The 18,645-nt window shown below is 40.5% G+C and overlaps 1 protein-coding gene across 1 annotated transcript in view; it reads left to right on the top strand.

Annotated features, from left to right (window-relative positions):
• The window catches only part of LCORL (ligand dependent nuclear receptor corepressor like), a 114,345-nt gene extending 100,278 nt beyond the window's left edge, over positions 1-14,067 (top strand). The window contains exons 8-9 of the mRNA XM_075346914.1: positions 9,210-9,337; positions 13,452-14,067. Of these exons, the coding sequence (XP_075203029.1) occupies positions 9,210-9,304 (95 nt within the window). The 3' untranslated portion in view covers positions 9,305-9,337; positions 13,452-14,067. The remainder of the gene's footprint in view (positions 1-9,209; positions 9,338-13,451) is intronic.
• Positions 14,068-18,645: the final 4,578 nt, after the last annotated feature.

The following is an 18,645-nucleotide window of genomic DNA, read 5'->3' as shown; positions in this document are numbered from 1 at the left end:
AAATTTCAATGTTTTTACTGGCTGATGGGACTTGTATGTTCGCTTCTTGCATGCCCACTGACACATCTTGAACAGAGCCGGGTATAGATAGCCTAATTTTTTTGCAGCACAAATGAGATGTTTTTAGGATATTCCCCTTTGCAAAGGTGAGTGATCAGTATAAAGACTTTTTTTATTTAAACCATCTTTGTTTTTTTATTATGTCATCTGTACCTTTTGTTAAGAAAGCCTGTAATTTTAGGCAGTTAGTGCTTATATAATATTACGCTGAAAGGTATGTAAGCTATAATATCCAAAATATACTGGACTTCAAAAATGAATCTTGAACCAATTGAAGAAACATGATTAAGGTTTTGGAATGACCTCCACGGTCAGCAAATTTGAATATCAATGAAAATGTAAAGCTAGGTCTCAGATATGCTGTGCATTCAAAATGAAGCAAGAATGGTTCTGAGCTGGGAGAATTCTGCATATAAGCCAAAGGAGTAATGTGCAACAATAAAATGAATCTTAGCTGACTTCAGGAAATGACTGAAATAGAGAACTTAATTCAAATTTTATCCTAAATTCAGTACATTCATAACTGCTTTAGTACAACTATTTAGCGCCTTCCAGGCAAACCTTTTTTTTTTTTTTTCTTCGAAACATTCCAAAAGCCATGTGGCTCTTTATTTTTTGTGTATTGATATATAAGGGCTCTTTTTTTCTTTTTTTTTTTTAAGGCTGGACAACCTTTTATTACCCAGATTTAGCTTTTTGGTTAACACACTTCTTTAACTGTATGGGTTTTATTTAGGCCATGTCTTAAGTGGGCTTTACACGCTACGATTTTGCTAAAGCGATCTCGTTGGGGTCACGGATTTTGTGACGCACATCCGGCCGCTGTAGCGATCTCGTAGCGTGTGACTCCTAGGAGTGATTTTGGATTGTTGCAAAAACGTCCAAAATCGCTCCTCATTGACATGGGGGTCCGCTGCCAGTTATTGCTGCTGTCGCGAAGTTGATCCTCGTCCCTGCGGCAGCACGCATCGCTACGTGTGACGCCGCAGGAACGAGGAACTTCTCCTTACCTGCCTCCAGCCACAATGCGGAAGGAAGGAGCTGGGCGGGATGTTACGTCCCGCTCATCTCCGCCCCTCCGCTTTCATTGGGCGGCCGCTTAGTGACGTCGCTGTGACGCCGAACGGACCGCCCCCTTAGAAAGGAGGCGGTTCGCCGGTCACAGCGACGTCGCAGGGCAGATAAGTACGTGTGACGGGGGTGCACGATTTTGTGCGCGACGGGCAGCGATATGCCCGTCGCGCAGAAACGATGGGGCGGATCTCATGCTAGCGATATCGGGACGGATATCGCAGCATGTAAAGCCACCCTTACTGATGATCAGATCAGGCCACTACGGATCAACTTTAACTCAAATTTACCCAAATTCTTGGGTCCCAGCAAATTCAATCAACTTTTATTTAGAGGTTCGCAAAAAATATAAATGCTCTGCACCATTTCACACCGTGCTGAATATTACAGCAGCCAGAGAGTAGAATCATGACATCAGGCGCAGCCATGCAGGCTTCCCCAAAATGCCTTAAAGCTATCCCATGGTTTGCATCAACACCAAAGAATATATAAATGTATGAGAAAACATCCACAGGGGAAATATAAATCCCCAACAAAAAAGGAGCAAAGTTTAATCAAATTTAACTTTTATTAATTGAAAAAATAAAATTATGAACAAGATGTCTTCAGGAAACACAAGTCCCATTAAAGGGTTAAAAAAATTTTTGTAACTCACAATCATAATTGGGAACACCACATCCAGGATAAAGCGCTATACAGCGCGAAACGTGCGTCGGAGACGGTGTGGGACATCATTCACGTTCATGTAAGATCCCGTAGGTATACTGAATGTTATTTCATTGCCATTTGATTTGAGTGTTGGTGTTCCCAATTATGATTTTGTGAGTTACAAAAATTTTTTTAACCCTTTAATGGGACTTGTGTTTCCTGAAGACATCTTGTTCATGATTTTATTTTTTCAAGTAATAAAAGTTAAATTTTATTAAACTTTGCTCCTTTTTTGTTGGTGATTTATATCCCATGGTTTGGCGTAGCCAAATAGGGTGGACGATCACAACCACTATAATTGATGAGGGCCAGCCAAGCAGCACACTTTAAGGTTTTCCTAGCTTAGGTATAGTTGAAATTAGAAGTTTACATATGCTATCTAAAAAGACACATGCATGTTTTTCTCACTATCTGACATGAAATCAGAATAAACCTTTCCCCTTTTAGGTCAATTAGGAACCAAAATTATTTATATTTGCCAAATTCCAGAATAATGAGAGAGCGAGAATGTTTTAAGGCATTTTTATTACTTTCTGCAAAGTCAAAAGCCCTTAAACTGTATGACTTGGGTCAAATGTTTTGTATATGCTTCTCACAATAATTGGTAGGAATGTGGGTCCATTCCTCCTGACAGAACTGGTGTAACTGAGCCATGTTGCCACCCCCATGTTTCACAGTTGGGATGGTGTTCTTAGGCTTCAAATGTTTCCCATTTTTCCTCCAAACACAACAATTGTTCTTATGGCCAAACTGTTCAATTTTAGTTTCGTCAGACCACAGGACAGGTTTCCAAAAATTAAGGTATTTGTTCCTATGTGCATTTGAAAACATTAACCTGGCTTTTTTGTTTCTTTTGGAGTAATGGCTTCTTACTGGCAGTGGCCACTCAGCCCATATTGATATACTACTTGTTCCACTGAATGACACAATCTTTCCAGCTTCCGCCAGTATCTTCACAAGGTCTTTTGCTTTTGTTCTTGGGTTGATATGCACATGTCTGACCAAAGCATGTTCATCTCTGGCACACAAAACCCATCTCCTTCTTGAGCTATATGATGGCTGCACCTTCCCATATTGTTTGTACTTGCATATAATTCTTTGTCCAGATGAACGAGGCACCTTCAGGTATCTGGAAATTGCACCCACGGATGAACCAGACTTGTGCAAGTCCACAATTCTCTTTCTGAGATCTTGGCTGATTTCTTTTGACTTTCCCATGATGCTACACAAAGAAGCAGTGTGTTTCAGGTGTGCATTAAAATACATACACAGGTGTGTCTCTAACTCAGATGTTGCCAATAAACCTATCAGATGCTTCCAAAGACATGACATAATCATATGGGCTGTCTTATAATGTTTAAAGGCATAGTACTCTTAGTGTATGTAAACCTTTGACTTTGCAGAAAGTAATAATGCCTTAAAAATTCATTTGGCAAACAAATAATTTTGGTTCCTAATTGACCTAAAACGGAAAAGTTATTCTGATTTCATGTCAGATAGTGGAAAAAAACATGAGTCTCTTTTTTGATAGTGTATGTAATCTTCTGGTTGCAATGATAGCAGTATCTAAAACATTAAACTACTAAGATTGGAGCTAGCTTGAGTTGCATCTGCCACCCAGGGTAGATGGTTCGTGCACACTTCCCATGTCTGTGCCATCCTTGCTATGCACATTTATTTTGTTGTACATGATGATACTTGGAAAATAGGTGCATCATGTTGCCCAAGTGGCATAATTGGTTTAGAAATAATTTGAATAACGTTATACCCCTTGAGATGTTGGGTTCACGTTTTTTTTTTGTTTTTGTTTTTTCACTTTTCAGTAAATAGCTGATCTAACAATGTGTCTTAAATTGTGCAGAACTCTGAACAAGGGGGCTTTTGACTCCCTTTATAGTGATTGGTAGAGCCCACAGCAATCAGCCATGTAATATATACATAGGACGCTTTACTACTCAAATCATATCTGAAACCCCCTTATAGACAAAATCATCTATTAATCAGTCCATTAGCGTAACAGTGAATATTTTTTAAATTCTGTTCAGAAAATTTCAATTTTGTGTTGGCAATTTGACTAGAAGCTGCATACAGATTTCTCCTTGGATACTCAAAAAACAGATCTTGCAATAATTTTTGGGAGTATCGGTAATCGTTGTGGTATAGATGGTTAATATCCACCCATAGATTTGTATGAACGCAACTGTATACTCCCCTTCGTGCACATAGGGGTGAAGATATTTTTCTTCAGATTCATATGGAATGTCAGAAATATTGTAGCAAATTTGAAGACCTTTATCAATATTTTCTTTACTCTGTATATGTCACTAAAAAGCGGAATAAAGGCCAATTAAAACATTTCTTTCCTCCGTTAAGAGACATGGGCTTTTGAAGTTTAGTGTGCTCAATGTGCATATTTTCCCTTCCATAAAAGTCTGTTACTGCTCACTTGATTGGAGTGTTACATTTTTCTCGTTTGCTGCTGCCCAATCATATAAAGCAAGTGTCATGCATGGTAGAAGAGAGAGCAAAAGCCCACAGAGATCAGATTTTTCCGCTTGATCCAGTGAGACCTGAAGCCGCACTTGATTACGCTAATAACTCTTCACTCCCGTCACTTCCGGTCCTTACAGCATCTGGAGAGCAGGAGAGCTGCATCATAGTCGCATCAGAGCAGGGAAGATCATTGTGGTTGCATCGCTTATCGTGGATCTACTACAACAAGTAGTGTATCTATGTACAGTGGGCAAAATGAATATTTAACATGTCACCCGTAAATATATTTCTAAAGCTATTGACAAGAATTTCATAACCGGTTTTGATAACCCGTCCAATCAACACAGGCAAAGAGATGCAACAATAGATGTCTATAAATTAAGTTGTGTAATAATGAGAAATAACACAGGGAACAAGTACTTAACGCAAGAAGAAAGAGAGGTGCAAAATTCATGGAAAGTCATAACAGCTGAAATCTGAAATCTATCAGTAATTAGAAAGCAATCCTGCCTTTTAGTGAAAATTATCAGCTGGCTCAACCGATGGTGTATGTATATGTGCATATATATATATATATATATATATATATATATATATATATATATATATATATATATATATATATATAATATATATATATATGTGTGTCTCATTATCAAGGTGCCACACAAGAAACTTCTCTTGATGGGTAAAACCAGTGAGCTGTCTCAAGACCTTTGCAACTTTATTATTGCAAAATATACTGATAGTATCAGATCACTTACAGAAGAATTTTTAAACTACTAACTGTTCCAGTGAGCACTAGTGAGTCCATAATCCAGAAGTGGAAAGAACAGAATTTCATCATCAAGCTGGCTACAGAAAGACCGGGAATCAGCAGGTTCAATTATTTCAAAGAAAACAATAAGTAATACACTCAGCCTTCGTGGCCTGTATGCATGCTCCACACGCAAGACTCCATTGCTGAACAAAAAGCATTTTCAAGTGAGTTTAAGGCTATGTCCGCACTTTGCGTTTCAGCTGCTTTTTAGGTCCGTTTTGAGCAGCAGCGTTTTCATGCCAAAGTGCATGCGCTTTGATTTTCCAGCAAAGTCTATGGAAAATGTAGATTTCTAGTCCGCACTTTGCGTTTCCAAACACAGCGTTTAATTTGCATAATTTTGGTCAAAAACTCTGCGTTCAAAGAAGCAGCATGTCAATTGTTTTTGCTATTTGGGCTGCGTTTTGCTAACATTGAACTCAACGAGAAGTAGCAAAATGCAAACAACATCAAAATTCCAGCGTTTTACCTGCTTTTTAGCTGCAGAAACAATGCGTTTTGGACTACATAAACGCATGCATTTCTGACATCAAAATAATGGAATATGTCCATTTACACACACACACAGTCCGACAATTAAATTAATGAAAAATATAAATCTATTAATATTTTATCCATATTTAGTATAAAACAGCTATAATTATATTAAATATCGCTCTTTTCGTTATGATTTAATAAATTGTGTGTATTTTTTTTTCCCCCTTCTTTCATAGTGTTTGTATGTTAAAACTTTAGTAGTGTCTTTGTAATCAAAGCGCATCTAAGTTTAAGCAATGGAAAAGCATATATAAAGCGCTAAGAACGCGGTAAATACGCACGCGTATTTACCGCGTTTTGATGGTCAAAAGCAACTTTGGCAAAAGCAATTTGTGCCAAAACATGCGTTTTGAACTGCATGTTGAACTGCAACTACCTCGACGCAAAGTGCGGACATAGCCTAAAGCTTGCATAACAACATTTAGACAAGCCTGTGAAATACTGGGAGAATATAGTCTGGTTAGATGAGACCAAAATTGAACTCCGTATGCTATAATACATATCATGCTTGGAGGCCAAAAAGGCAACACTACATATCTTCCCAATAACACCATACCAACAGTGAAGTTTGGAGATGGGAACATCATATGGGTATGTTTTTCAGCTTATGGCACTAGCAATCTTCATATAAGTGAAGGAAGGATGAATGGACAAAGGGTACTGAGACATTGGTAATAAAAATCTGTTGCCACCTACCAGGATTATGAAGATAAAATAAGGGTGGACATTTCAGTAAAACAATGATCTCTAACACAGCCAAAGAAACTCTCAATTGATTTTAGATAAAGAAAATGGCCCAGCCAATCACCTGACTTGAATCCAACATATAATTTACGGAAGGCACTAAAGCTCTGAGTTCAAAGAAGGAGCCCACAGAACCTTCTGGATTTGAAGAGTGTTTGTGTGGGAGAATGGGCCAAAATCACACCTAAGAAATGCATGCGACTAATTTCTCCATACAGAAGGCATCTTTAATCTTTTTTTTTTTTTTTTTTTTACAAAGTATTACATTCTAGTAAATACAGTTAGGTCCAGAAATATTTGGACAGTGACACAATTTTCGCGAGTTGGGCTCTGCATGCCACCACATTGGATTTGAAATGAAACCTCTACAACAGAATTCATGTGCAGATTGTAACGTTTAATTTGAAGGTTTGAACAAAAATATCTGATAGAAATTGTAGGAATTGTACACATTTCTTTACAAACACTCCACATTTTAGGAGGTCAAAAGTAATTGGACAAATAAACCAAACTCAAACAAAATATTTTTATTTTCAATATTTTGTTGCGAATCCTTTGGAGGCAATCACTGCCTTAAGTCTGGAACCCATGGACATCACCAAACGCTGGGTTTCCTCCTTCTTAATGCTTTGCCAGGACTTTACAGCCGCAGCCTTCAGGTCTTGCTTGTTTGTGGGTCTTTCCGTCTTAAGTCTGGATTTGAGCAAGTGAAATGCATGCTCAATTGGGTTAAGATCTGGTGATTGACTTGGCCATTGCAGAATGTTCCACTTTTTTGCACTCATGAACTCCTGGGTAGCTTTGGCTGTATGCTTGGGGTCATTGTCCATCTGTACTATGAAGCGCCGTCCGATCAACTTTGCGGCATTTGGCTGAATCTGGGCTCAAAGTATATCCCGGTACACTTCAGAATTCATCCGGCTACTCTTGTCTGCTGTTATGTCATCAATAAACACAAGTGACCCAGTGCCATTGAAAGCCATGCATGCCCATGCCATCACGTTACCTCCACCATGTTTTACAGAGGATGTGGTGTGCCTTGGATCATGTGCCGTTCGCTTTCTTCTCCAAACTTTTTTTCTTCCCATCATTCTGGTACAGGTTGATCTTTGTCTCATCTGTCCATAGAATACTTTTCCAGAACTTAGCTGGCTCTATTTTTGGAATTGATGAATGGTTTGCATCTAGAAGTGAACCCTTTGTATTTACTTTCATGGAGTCTTCTCTTTACTGTTGACTTACAGACAGATACACCTACTTCACTGAGAGTGTTCTGGACTTCAGTTGATGTTGTGAACGGGTTCTTCTTCACCAAAGAAAGTATGCGGCGATCATCCACCACTGTTGTCATCCGTGGACGCCCAGGCCTTTTTGAGTTCCCAAGCTCACCAGTTAATTCCTTTTTTCTCAGAATGTACCCGACTGTTGATTTTGCTACTCCAAGCATGTCTGCTATCTCTCTGATGGATTTTTTCTTTTTTTTCAGCCTCAGGATGTTCTGCTTCACCTCAATTGAGAGTTCCTTAGACCGCATGTTGTCTGGTCACAGCAACAGCTTCCAAATGCAAAACCACACACCTGTAATCAACCCCAGACCTTTTAACTACTTCATTGATTACAGGTTAACAAGGGAGACGCCTTCAGAGTTAATTGCAGCCCTTAGAGTCCCTTGTCCAATTACTTTTGGTCCCTTGCAAAAGAGGAGGCTATGCATTACAGAGCTATGATTCCTAAACCCTTTCTCCGATTTGGATGTGAAAACTCTCATATTGCAGCTGGGAGTGTGCACTTTCAGCCCATATTATATATATATATAATTGTATTTCTGAACATGTTTTTGTAAACAGCTAAAATAACAAAACTTGTGTCACTGTCCAAATATTTCTGGACCTAACTGTATGTTCAATACTTTTTTCCTAGTGTTATTTCTCATTATTACACACAATCTAATTTATGGTCATGTGTATGCTTTTGATTTGTTTGTGTGGATTGGATGGGTCGTTACTGACATCTGGAGAGAAATAAATGTCAATATCACACACACATTTATATTTATTTACTTAGGAAATTGGTGATGTGTTCAATATTTATTTCAGCTGCTATATATGATAAACTCTCCTGTCCCACAACATCTACAGTAAATTCTGAGCATTATGTGACAAACTCCGCTCTCGCGCTCTTATAAGCATCATAGAGGTGAACTTAAACGCCCCACCGATTTGATTGGGAAATTTGCATATTGTGCACCTTAACACTAGAACTACTGAGGTAGTCATTTTGACTACTTTGCACTATGTATTTCTATATAGGTGTCACGAGTCCAGTAGTTCTAGTGTTAAACTTCAAAAGCCCATATATTTACAGTGAAGTCGAGGAAAAAAAAGTTTTCATTATTGCTTGTCCATATGCCCCCTGAATTGTAAAGTCCCGCAGAATATGTTGGTGCTACAAAAATAAAATTATTAATCTGCCTCGCTAACTTTTTTTATCATATACAGTTTAGAAAATATTGTGAAAGATCCTCCAACATGATTTATTATAACCGCATTACTTCTAGGAGAGACTATAGTGCTATAAAGAGTCAGTAATTGCTTCTCTGAAATACAATTATGAATTCTAACTCATTTGGAAATTAAGAATACCAAGAAATTATTCCACATATAGGGCTAGGTACTGGTTATGGAACGATATTTTTTGTCTATATGTAGGAGCCATGTAGTAATTATAGAACAAGTGACTTTTATAACATATGCTGTTTTTCCCCCATGATTTTCAGGTCCTATTAAGCCCATTGGAATCCCAGCTATTAAAGGGCTTTCAAGTAGAGGTGGCACTTACTCTCTGACCCCAATTCGTATTCCCCTTCAGTAACGGGACCGTTTATGTATAATGACTGTTATTATGGTAAGAAAATGTATTTTTTATTTTTCTAGGTTTTGTATTATGACAAGTCTGTGAATATTTCAATCCAAAGTAAGGTTTGCATGTGTACGTAGCACATTGCTGGGGGCTGTTAAAAAAAAAAAAAAAAATCACTTGGAAACCCATCTTGTGTATGAAGTAGCCAATTATTTTAATAATACTCAACAAGCCTGCTGTACGATAAAAAGGTTGTCCACTACTTCTAGGATATTGACCAATTCGTAGAATAGGTCCTTAATATCAAATAAGTGGCGGTGTGACACCCAGATCTCCCACCGGTCAGCAGTTATTGCCTCCAGCAGCAGCCGAATTTACAGAGTGGAAAAGCGCAGCTCTGGATAAGGTTTAGTGGCCGATGTACGGTACTGCAGAGTTATACTATTGTATGTTCCGTATCAATTTCTCATAGTTTTAAATATCTTTGCTTACTATTATTTCAAAGGAATTTGTGTAACTAAAGGATGCTTTACACGCTGCGACATTGCTAAAGATATATCGTCGGGGTCACGTCGTTAGTGACACACATCCGGCGCCGTTAGCGACATTGCAGCGTGTGACACCAATGAGCAACAATCAACGAGCGCAAAAACGTGAAAAATCGTTGCTCGTTGACACGTCGTTCATTTCCTGAATATTGTTGCTGCTGCAGGTACGATGTTGTTCGTCGTTCCTGCGGCAGCACACATCTCTATGTGTGACACCGCAGGAACGACGAACATCTCCTTACCTGCCTCCACCGGCAATAAGGAAGGAAGGAGGTGGGCGGCATGTAATGGCTGCTCATCTCTGCCCCTCCGCTTCTATTGGACAGCTGCCGTGTGACGTCGCTGTGACGCCGCACGAACCACCACCTGAGAAAGGAGGTGGATCGCCGGCCAGAGTGACGTCGCAGGCAAGGTAAATCCGTGTGACGGGTGTTAGCGATGTTGTGCACCATACACAGCGATTTGCCCGTGATGCACAACCGACGGGGGCAGGTACGCTCTCTAGCGATATTGGTACCAATATCGCAGCGTGTAAAGTACCCTTTAAACCCTGTCCATGTGATGGATAGTCGCAGCTCTAAAATTGTACTGTTGATGGGGAATGGGGAACTCTGTCCCAGGCGGTGTATAAATGGGGAATGTCACTTTGGTGGCCATTGCCCGGTCCTATGCCCTGGGTGCTTTTTAATGGGGAGTATTTACAGGGGAGATGAAAGTCATTGGTGTGACGCCACCTGCGGTTTGCGGTTAATATGGGGGAACCGCCGCTGGTGGTAATCTCAGCTATGGTGGTAGACCCTCCGCAGGCAGGGCTGAGCCCGGGGAGTTGTATGATGGAGACTTTCGCCGTTAATAAGGGAGGCCACACCGTCGGTTGTGGTTAAGTCTCTACTCCCTCTTGACCCTCGGACGGCGGGTTCAGGTCCTTGTAGTTCCAGTGCCAGTTTGATGACTCGGTTGCTGTGTCTTAGACACCCTCAGTGTGGTTGGGTCCCTGTAGCTTGGAACAGTAAAGGGCCCGACTGTCCCTTTTTGTGACAGTCTCCTTATCCGTACCGCGGGCAGTATGGAGCCTGTAGGGATGGTCTGTGTCCCGAACCTTGATCCTTGCTTTACTGATGGTGCCCCCGGATCTGTGGGTCAGTGAGGTCCGTGAAGGTCCCCTCACTGTGCAGGTATTTGCCAGACCGTATGAAACTGACGCCTGACCTAGGGCCCTGTGCCCCATCTGTGCTCTGGTCCCAGCAGTCACTGTTACACGACCCAGCTCTAGGCACGTCTCTCCACTTTCACTCTCTACTAATTACTGTCCCCTCCCACCAGGCTCTCTAGTCACCTGGTCTGGCTCTGCCCTCTAGGTGGCTATCCCATTGTGTCCAACTAGCCAATTACCCCTGGTGTGGAGTGGAAACTAGGATTTTTATGTATCTAGGTGTTGCTGGCACTGGTGTTCCAGGTCCCTGAGGGTAGGCACTGCATCCTGGTGAGGATGCAGTACCTAGTAGTGCCCTGAGTGGCTCAGGGGCGCTACATTGAGGCGATAAGCAAGTGTCCGACACATGACCAGACAGATTTACTCCTTTAGTATACATTTAAACTGGGAAACTTCTTTACTAGGATATCATGATTACAGTATGAGAATCATCACTTAAACCAATGACTCCATATACACACACCTTGATACCAGTTAGTAGGTAGATATAGTTTGACTTATTAATTTGAATTCACGTAAGATCACTATGACGACATTTGCATCTTATGTAAATCAAAAGGCCATATTGTCACCAGAATCTTTTAATAAAGCAGCTATGGCTCATTGGCCTATAATGTCCAGTGATCTTTCGAGTGTAAGCCCTTTATCTTTTCTTGAAATTGGTGAAGGATTCGAGTCAGACAATAAATTAGCCCTCATACTGTTTGCCAAAAAATAAAATTTATAGCTCTCAGAATGTGGCCAAAAAGAACTCCCAATTTTTTTATTAAAAAACAAAAGTATTTTTACTTTTTGATAGTAGTAAACAACCCCCCCCCCCAAAAAAAACTTTACATCTGGTATATCTGTAATCACACAGACCCAAAGCATAATACCGCACGATGAACCGCACAAATCTAAGAATAGGAACTATTCTTGTACTGTTGTCTATTCATTCTACCTCCCAAAAAAAAAATGGAATAAGCCTCGCTTCACTCCACTCACCTCTGAGCACTTGCATCAGAGTTTTTAAGTAAATCCAAAAAACCACGAATCCGAAAAATCCCAACGGAAGCACCACTTTAATGAGGCAGCTGGATCCACTTTGGACTCAGTCTGATCTCGGCAGGGTTCCATCGTTTTAGGATATGTTTTGGCGTACATGTGTGGATAACCAGAATTCTGTACGCACTTAAAAAGATAGATACCACTGGAATATAAACCAAACAGAGTCCAAAGTGTTTTTATCTGCCTTATTATAGTGAGTGGTTCTGTCAGGAGTTTTATCTGAATCACATTTTTGTGGGATTTACATGGAATGCCCTTTGTAAATGCTCACAAGAATGTGATCCTGGCCATATACTGAAAGTGATCAAAAAATGGTATGTATGCCAAAATGTTACCAATAAAAACCGTGTCTTATCCTGCACAAAATGAGCCCCCACTCTGGTCCATCATTTGTCACTGGAAATATAAGGGGTTCACATGTTTCTGCTAGAACAAAGTCTGGAAAAGCGACGACTCTCACCTTTGAAATAAAATCCATTGAAGTCCGTTCTCCTATATCCAAATGCCCCTTTCCTTCTGAGCCTAAATCACAGTAAGCGGCCACATGTTTCTCATTATTGTAGTGGGGAGAGCGCACTTAATTTAAAGGGTTCATGTCGCCAGAAGCAAAAGCTGGGCACAATGTATGGGCACTGGGTTGGCAGGTTTGTAATTCTCTAGAAAAAAAAATCTCTTGTGTGGAAGTTACAAAATAGTCTCCGATCTACACGTGCCTGTTAGCCTCACATGTCTGCTGATCAGATCAGCAGACATGTGCAAGCCCGCAGTAACGGGACAGACATGGCCAAGGATGTATCGGTATATCCTTGGTCGTGAAGGATTAAGATCAAAATTGGCTTCATTTGTTTAATAAATCACTAGTACACGTGAAAATAAGCAATAAAATTATCAGATAAATTTTTCACTCAGGTGAAATCTGTATTCAGTGAAGACAGATTTTCCCATTACTGAGAGAGATGACAGATGGTGCTTATAAAGTTCCGTGGAGGAGGGAGGAGCTAGAGACAGACATTTTTCTGGCCTTTCTCCTGAAATATTATTTTTCGTAAATGCTTATGAGCACCAACTGTCATCTTCTATCCTTTTAATGGGGAATTCTGTGTTCACTGAATACAGCTTTTACCCGAGCATTGAGAATTTTTGAGAATGAAAGTTGAGCCTAGAAGGAGAAAGAAGCAGATTTCTCTAAGATATATTACAACGCTTCTTATTTTCATGTGTACTATTGATTTATGAAATAAAAAAAACTGGTTACCATTGAATATGCTTTTAGCAGGTCTTTGAGTATTTCTGTGTTTATCGATCTTGATAGTGCTTCTAACATGCTACAATTCTTTTTATTTATTTTCAGATTACATTGAGAATACAGAAAACTTTCTACCTGCCAGCTTGTATCGAGTTTCACAATAAAAGACCACATAGTTCTCGTTTTCAGTAGTGGTCCATGCTTAATCATTAGTGCACTGGAGAATGAAAACCAATGTGCCTTCTTAATTCATTCTGTCCATTATGGTGCTCTGAAGAAACTTCAGCCGTTGGATGGTGCCGCACAATACACATTGCACTATTGTATATATTTTAGTTTGTTTCTCATAATCAGATTTTGCATTTCTGTGTATAGAACGGTGATGTTAACGCTTTAGATGGGGGTAAGATAAAGGTGATGGGATTGAACCAATATACAGGCAATATGGCCAAAATCTTGTTTTTTTTTTTTGTTTTCATTTTGTTAATGTTGTATGTTACAGACAAGAAAAAAATTGTTAGTTTGATGCATTAAAATTTTATAAGTTGCTTTGTAGGGCTCTCTTTTGTAAGTCCTGATTCTTCTGAAAAGTTATTCTGTGCCCAAGAAAGTTCAATCTTGTCGTAATATTACAGTTACTGCAGGTATCTTTACATCTTTGTAATATTGCATACTGGACATCAGTTGAAATATGATGCAACTTTATAAAATAAACTTCAATATGCCTATGACTTTTGTCTTTTATGTGTACATTTCTGACTACAGGCAATATTCACAGACTTAAATGGGATCTGTCAGCTGGTTTTTGCAATGTAATCTCAGAACAGCAGGAGATAAAGGCTGAGTAATAGATTTCAAGAATGTGTCACTTATTAGGCTGTGTGTTGTTGTTTACTTAAATAATTGATCACCAGATCATCACTGCCAGACTGTTTCCTGTGCCTGCTAGACCTACTATGCTCCCTCCTCTGATAAGTAGCTCACTGTCAATAGACAATGTACACAGAAAGCTGTGGTGTGTGCGAGGTTAGCTTTCTGAGCTATGCTACATCTAAAAAAATCAATGTCACACCTGCCACACCTAATAAGCTACCGTATTTTTCGGCTTTTAAGATGCACTTTTTTTCCTCCAAATTTTGGAGGAAAGTAGGGGGTGCGTGGTATAGTCTGGTGGTGGAGAAATTAGTGAGCCTAAGGCTGCTCACCTGTTTGGGTTGTGTGTGCGCGCGCGCGCGCACACACATGAGAACACACACGAGAGCCCACACACCATCGCATTACAGATCGCCTCCACACACTCGCCACATCCAGCGATATCGCTTGCCTACCGGCGGCGTAAGGACTTTCAGCGCTGAGCACTACATTGAGCTTCCAGGACCTGTCCTGCATCACATTGCCGGAAGCACGTGTTATCACTGGATGTGATGAGTGTGCGCGCGATTGTACCAGTATGTGCGATTTTGAGAGTGGGATCGTATGCAATTGGATGTGTGTGTTTGTTCTGATGTTCGAGTGTGTTCTGATGTGTGAGTCGGCCAAACGCAGGGGAGCACGGCGTGCAGCACAGAGATCACAGGGAGGAATGATGTGGAATCTGTGTGTGTTTTTGTGTGTGTGTGTGTGTGTGTGTGTGTGTGTGCTCTGAGGTGTGTGTTCTGATGTGTGTGTGAATTCTGATGTGTGTGTGTGTGTAGGATGGCGTGCAGCACACCTCCATGGAGCGCATGCCAGAGATCACACGGAGATCTGGGAGCCACACAGACGCCTGGAGCTGGTAAGTATGGCGATCCTGGGAAGGAGAGGTCTGCTTTTTGCTTACATTTTTTTCCCCTATTTTACACTTCTAAAACCTGAGTGCGTCTTATGGTCCAGTACGGCTTATAGTCCGAAAAATACGGTAAGTTTTACATTGCTGGAATCAGGTTTTCTTTCCCTACATTATGCTGCTAAGTGATACATCATTGGAATTAGGGTCTATTTTCCTACATTATGCTGCTGTCAGATATTTTCCATGCCATATCTATAAAATCCAAGTTTGACACAATCCATTGTTCTATGCTTGATCGGGTAGCTTATATCCATCTGTGGGTAAAATTGCAAACGATTTGGTGGCTGGCAACCCACAGGAATGTAATATCTCCCTGAATTATGGATACAGTTAGGTCCAGAAATATTTGGACAGTGACACAATTTTCGCGAGTTGGGCTCTGCATGCCACCACATTGGATTTGAAATGAAACCTCTACAACAGAATTCAAGTGCAGATTGTAACATTTAATTTGAAGGTTTGAACAAAAATATCTGATAGAAATTGTAGGAATTGTACACATTTCTTTACAAACACTCCACATTTTAGGAGGTCAAAAGTAATTGGACAAATAAACCAAACCCAAACAAAATATTTTTATTTTCAATATTTTGTTGCGAATCCTTTGGAGGCAATCACTGCCTTAAGTCTGGAACCCATGGACATCACCAAATGCTGGGTTTCCTCCTTCTTAATGCTTTGCCAGGCCTTTACAGCCGCAGCCTTCAGGTCTTGCTTGTTTGTGGGTCTTTCCGTCTTAAGTCTGGATTTGAGCAAGTGAAATGCATGCTCAATTGGGTAAAGATCTGGTGATTGACTTGGCCATTGCAGAATGTTCCACTTATTTGCACTCATGAACTCCTGGGTAGCTTTGGCTGTATGCTTGGGGTCATTGTCCATCTGTACTATGAAGCGCCGTCCGATCAACTTTGCGACATTTGGCTGAATCTGGGCTGAAAGTATATCCCGGTACACTTCAGAATTCATCCGGCTACTCTTGTCTGCTGTTATGTCATCAATAAACACAAGTGACCCAGTGCCATTGAAAGCCATGCCATCACGTTGCCTCCACCATGTTTTACAGAGGATGTGGTGTGCCTTGGATCATGTGCCGTTCCCTTTCTTCTCCAAACTTTTTTCTTCCCATCATTCTGGTACAGGTTGATCTTTGTCTCATCTGTCCATAGAATACTTTTCCAGAACTGAGCTGGCTTCATGAGGTGTTTTTCAGCAAATTTAACTCTGGCCTGTCTATTTTTGGAATTGATGAATGGTTTGCATCTAGATGTGAACCCTTTGTATTTACTTTCATGGAGTCTTCTCTTTACTGTTGACTTAGAGACAGATACACCTACTTCACTGAGAGTGTTCTGGACTTCAGTTGATGTTGTGAACGGGTTCTTCTTCACCAAAGAAAGTATGCGGCGATCATCCACCACTGTTGTCATCCGTGGACGCCCAGGCCTTTTTGAGTTCCCAAGCTCACCAGTCAATTCCTTTTTTCTCAGAATGTACCCGACTGTTGATTTTGCTACTCCAAGCATGTCTGCTATCTCTCTGATGGATTTTTTCTTTTTTTCAGCCTCAGGATGTTCTGCTTCACCTCAATTGAGAGTTCCTTAGACCGCATGTTGTCTGGTCACAGCAACAACTTCCAAATGCAAAACCACACACCTGTAATCAACCCCAGACCTTTTAACTACTTCATTGATTACAGGTTAACGAGGGAGACGCCTTCAGAGTTAATTGCAGCCCTTAGAGTCCCTTGTCCAATTACTTTTGGTCCCTTGAAAAAGAGGAGGCTATGCATTACAGAGCTATGATTCCTAAACCCTTTCTCCGATTTGGATGTGAAAACTCTCATATTGCAGCTGGGAGTGTGCACTTTCAGCCCATATTATATATATAATTGTATTTCTGAACATGTTTTTGTAAACAGCTAAAATAACAAAACTTGTGTCACTGTCCAAATATTTATGGACCTAACTGTATATCCTATTCATGTGTGGTATGTATAGAATGCTTGTAGAATGTTCAGTAAGTTGACCATAATGTTTCTCGAGGAGGTTTCTGGGGTAAAATAACCCAAAGCAGAAATGAAGGCTAAAACTGTATTAGATTAGGATCCAACTATCTTATCCCTTCTTTCCTCAGCTGAAAGAGGAGTAAGGGGTCTAGTAGACACTTTATAACGTCTACGGAGTATCCTGGTTAGGCCAAGGAGAAGTAACGAGTATTCAGATCTAGATAGCTGACTATCCGTGTCCTTGCTGTTTTATCCTGAAGAAGCGGGCTGTGACCCCAGAAAATTTAATTTTCGTCTTCTGAGTGGTGAAAAAGCTTTGATGTTCCTATCTGCCTGATCTCCAGTGCTGCAACTATCTCCACCATTAAATGATCTTCTAGGTGTTGTGACCTTTTCACAACCCCTATAGGGGATTACATTCTTCACCTTCTCTTTCCCCCTGTCTTCCTGGTAAGACCCTATTGTGCCCTTTTTTCTACAGGCTCTTTTTATTTCATATTTCCTGCAGCATTCTCCTCCGCCAGAAGCTGTCACAGATGCAGTTCCTAAGATGTATCTATATTTTATACTTTATATGCCTTTATTTATGTCTTCATTACTTCATCTTTTGTAACCTTTTTAAGCACACTACTACTTTTTTGTATATTAAATCTAAAATTTTATATGTTCCTTGCTGTTCTAACGTACCCTCAAATCCTAAAGAGGGCAAGAATAGCTTGGATGAGTTGTCCTGTGTATGCCAGAGTACAAGAATAGTACCTATCCAGTGCTCTGGAAAGCTCTGTGGTCTGTGTGTGCTAGTATGTGACTCAATGCAGGCGTCTCATTGGCCTATCAAAACGGCGAGTGATGGCCGCTAAAAGCGTGGGGTAGATGTGAGAACTGGTTGTGGGGTAGCTCATTGTTGGCCTATTCCAATTGGTGTGTAGATGAGTGAGCGTGGGAAGTGGAGTTCACCTTTACCATAGCATCCAAGACAAGTGTGGTGTTTGTGATGAATTGGTAGTGGCATTCTTGACAAATTGGTGGCATTGGTAGGGATTCTTATGACAAATTACCAGCAGTGGATGGGGTATTCATGACAAATTGGTGGCAGTGGGGGGATTATTTTTTATTAGAGCAGTAAGTGCCTGGATTATTTGTCTAACCCATGCACTTAGAAACTGGTGGATTCCTTGAGAGGAGCACCTAGTCTACAAGTGCAGACTCTGTGCTTAAGTCTGTTTACTAAGACACCGGCAAACAGACCCCCCTTCTTGTTTATCTTTTATACATTGTTTTTTGGTGACTGACTGCTTAAACGCATCACAAGAAAGCTATGCTGATCAGTCTGTGTGCAAAGGTCTTAATGGGACAGATAAAACCAACAAGATGTCTTGTTTGAAGATAATGCCAGGCACAAACACAATGTGAAACCAGAGCAGAGGACCAATGTTGAACCAGGATTACCCAGTTAGGGATCTAGT

This window comes from Anomaloglossus baeobatrachus, chromosome 1 (assembly GCF_048569485.1).
Source record: "Anomaloglossus baeobatrachus isolate aAnoBae1 chromosome 1, aAnoBae1.hap1, whole genome shotgun sequence".
NCBI lineage: Eukaryota > Metazoa > Chordata > Amphibia > Anura > Aromobatidae > Anomaloglossus > Anomaloglossus baeobatrachus.
This window is presented reverse-complemented; position numbering and strand designations above follow the sequence as displayed.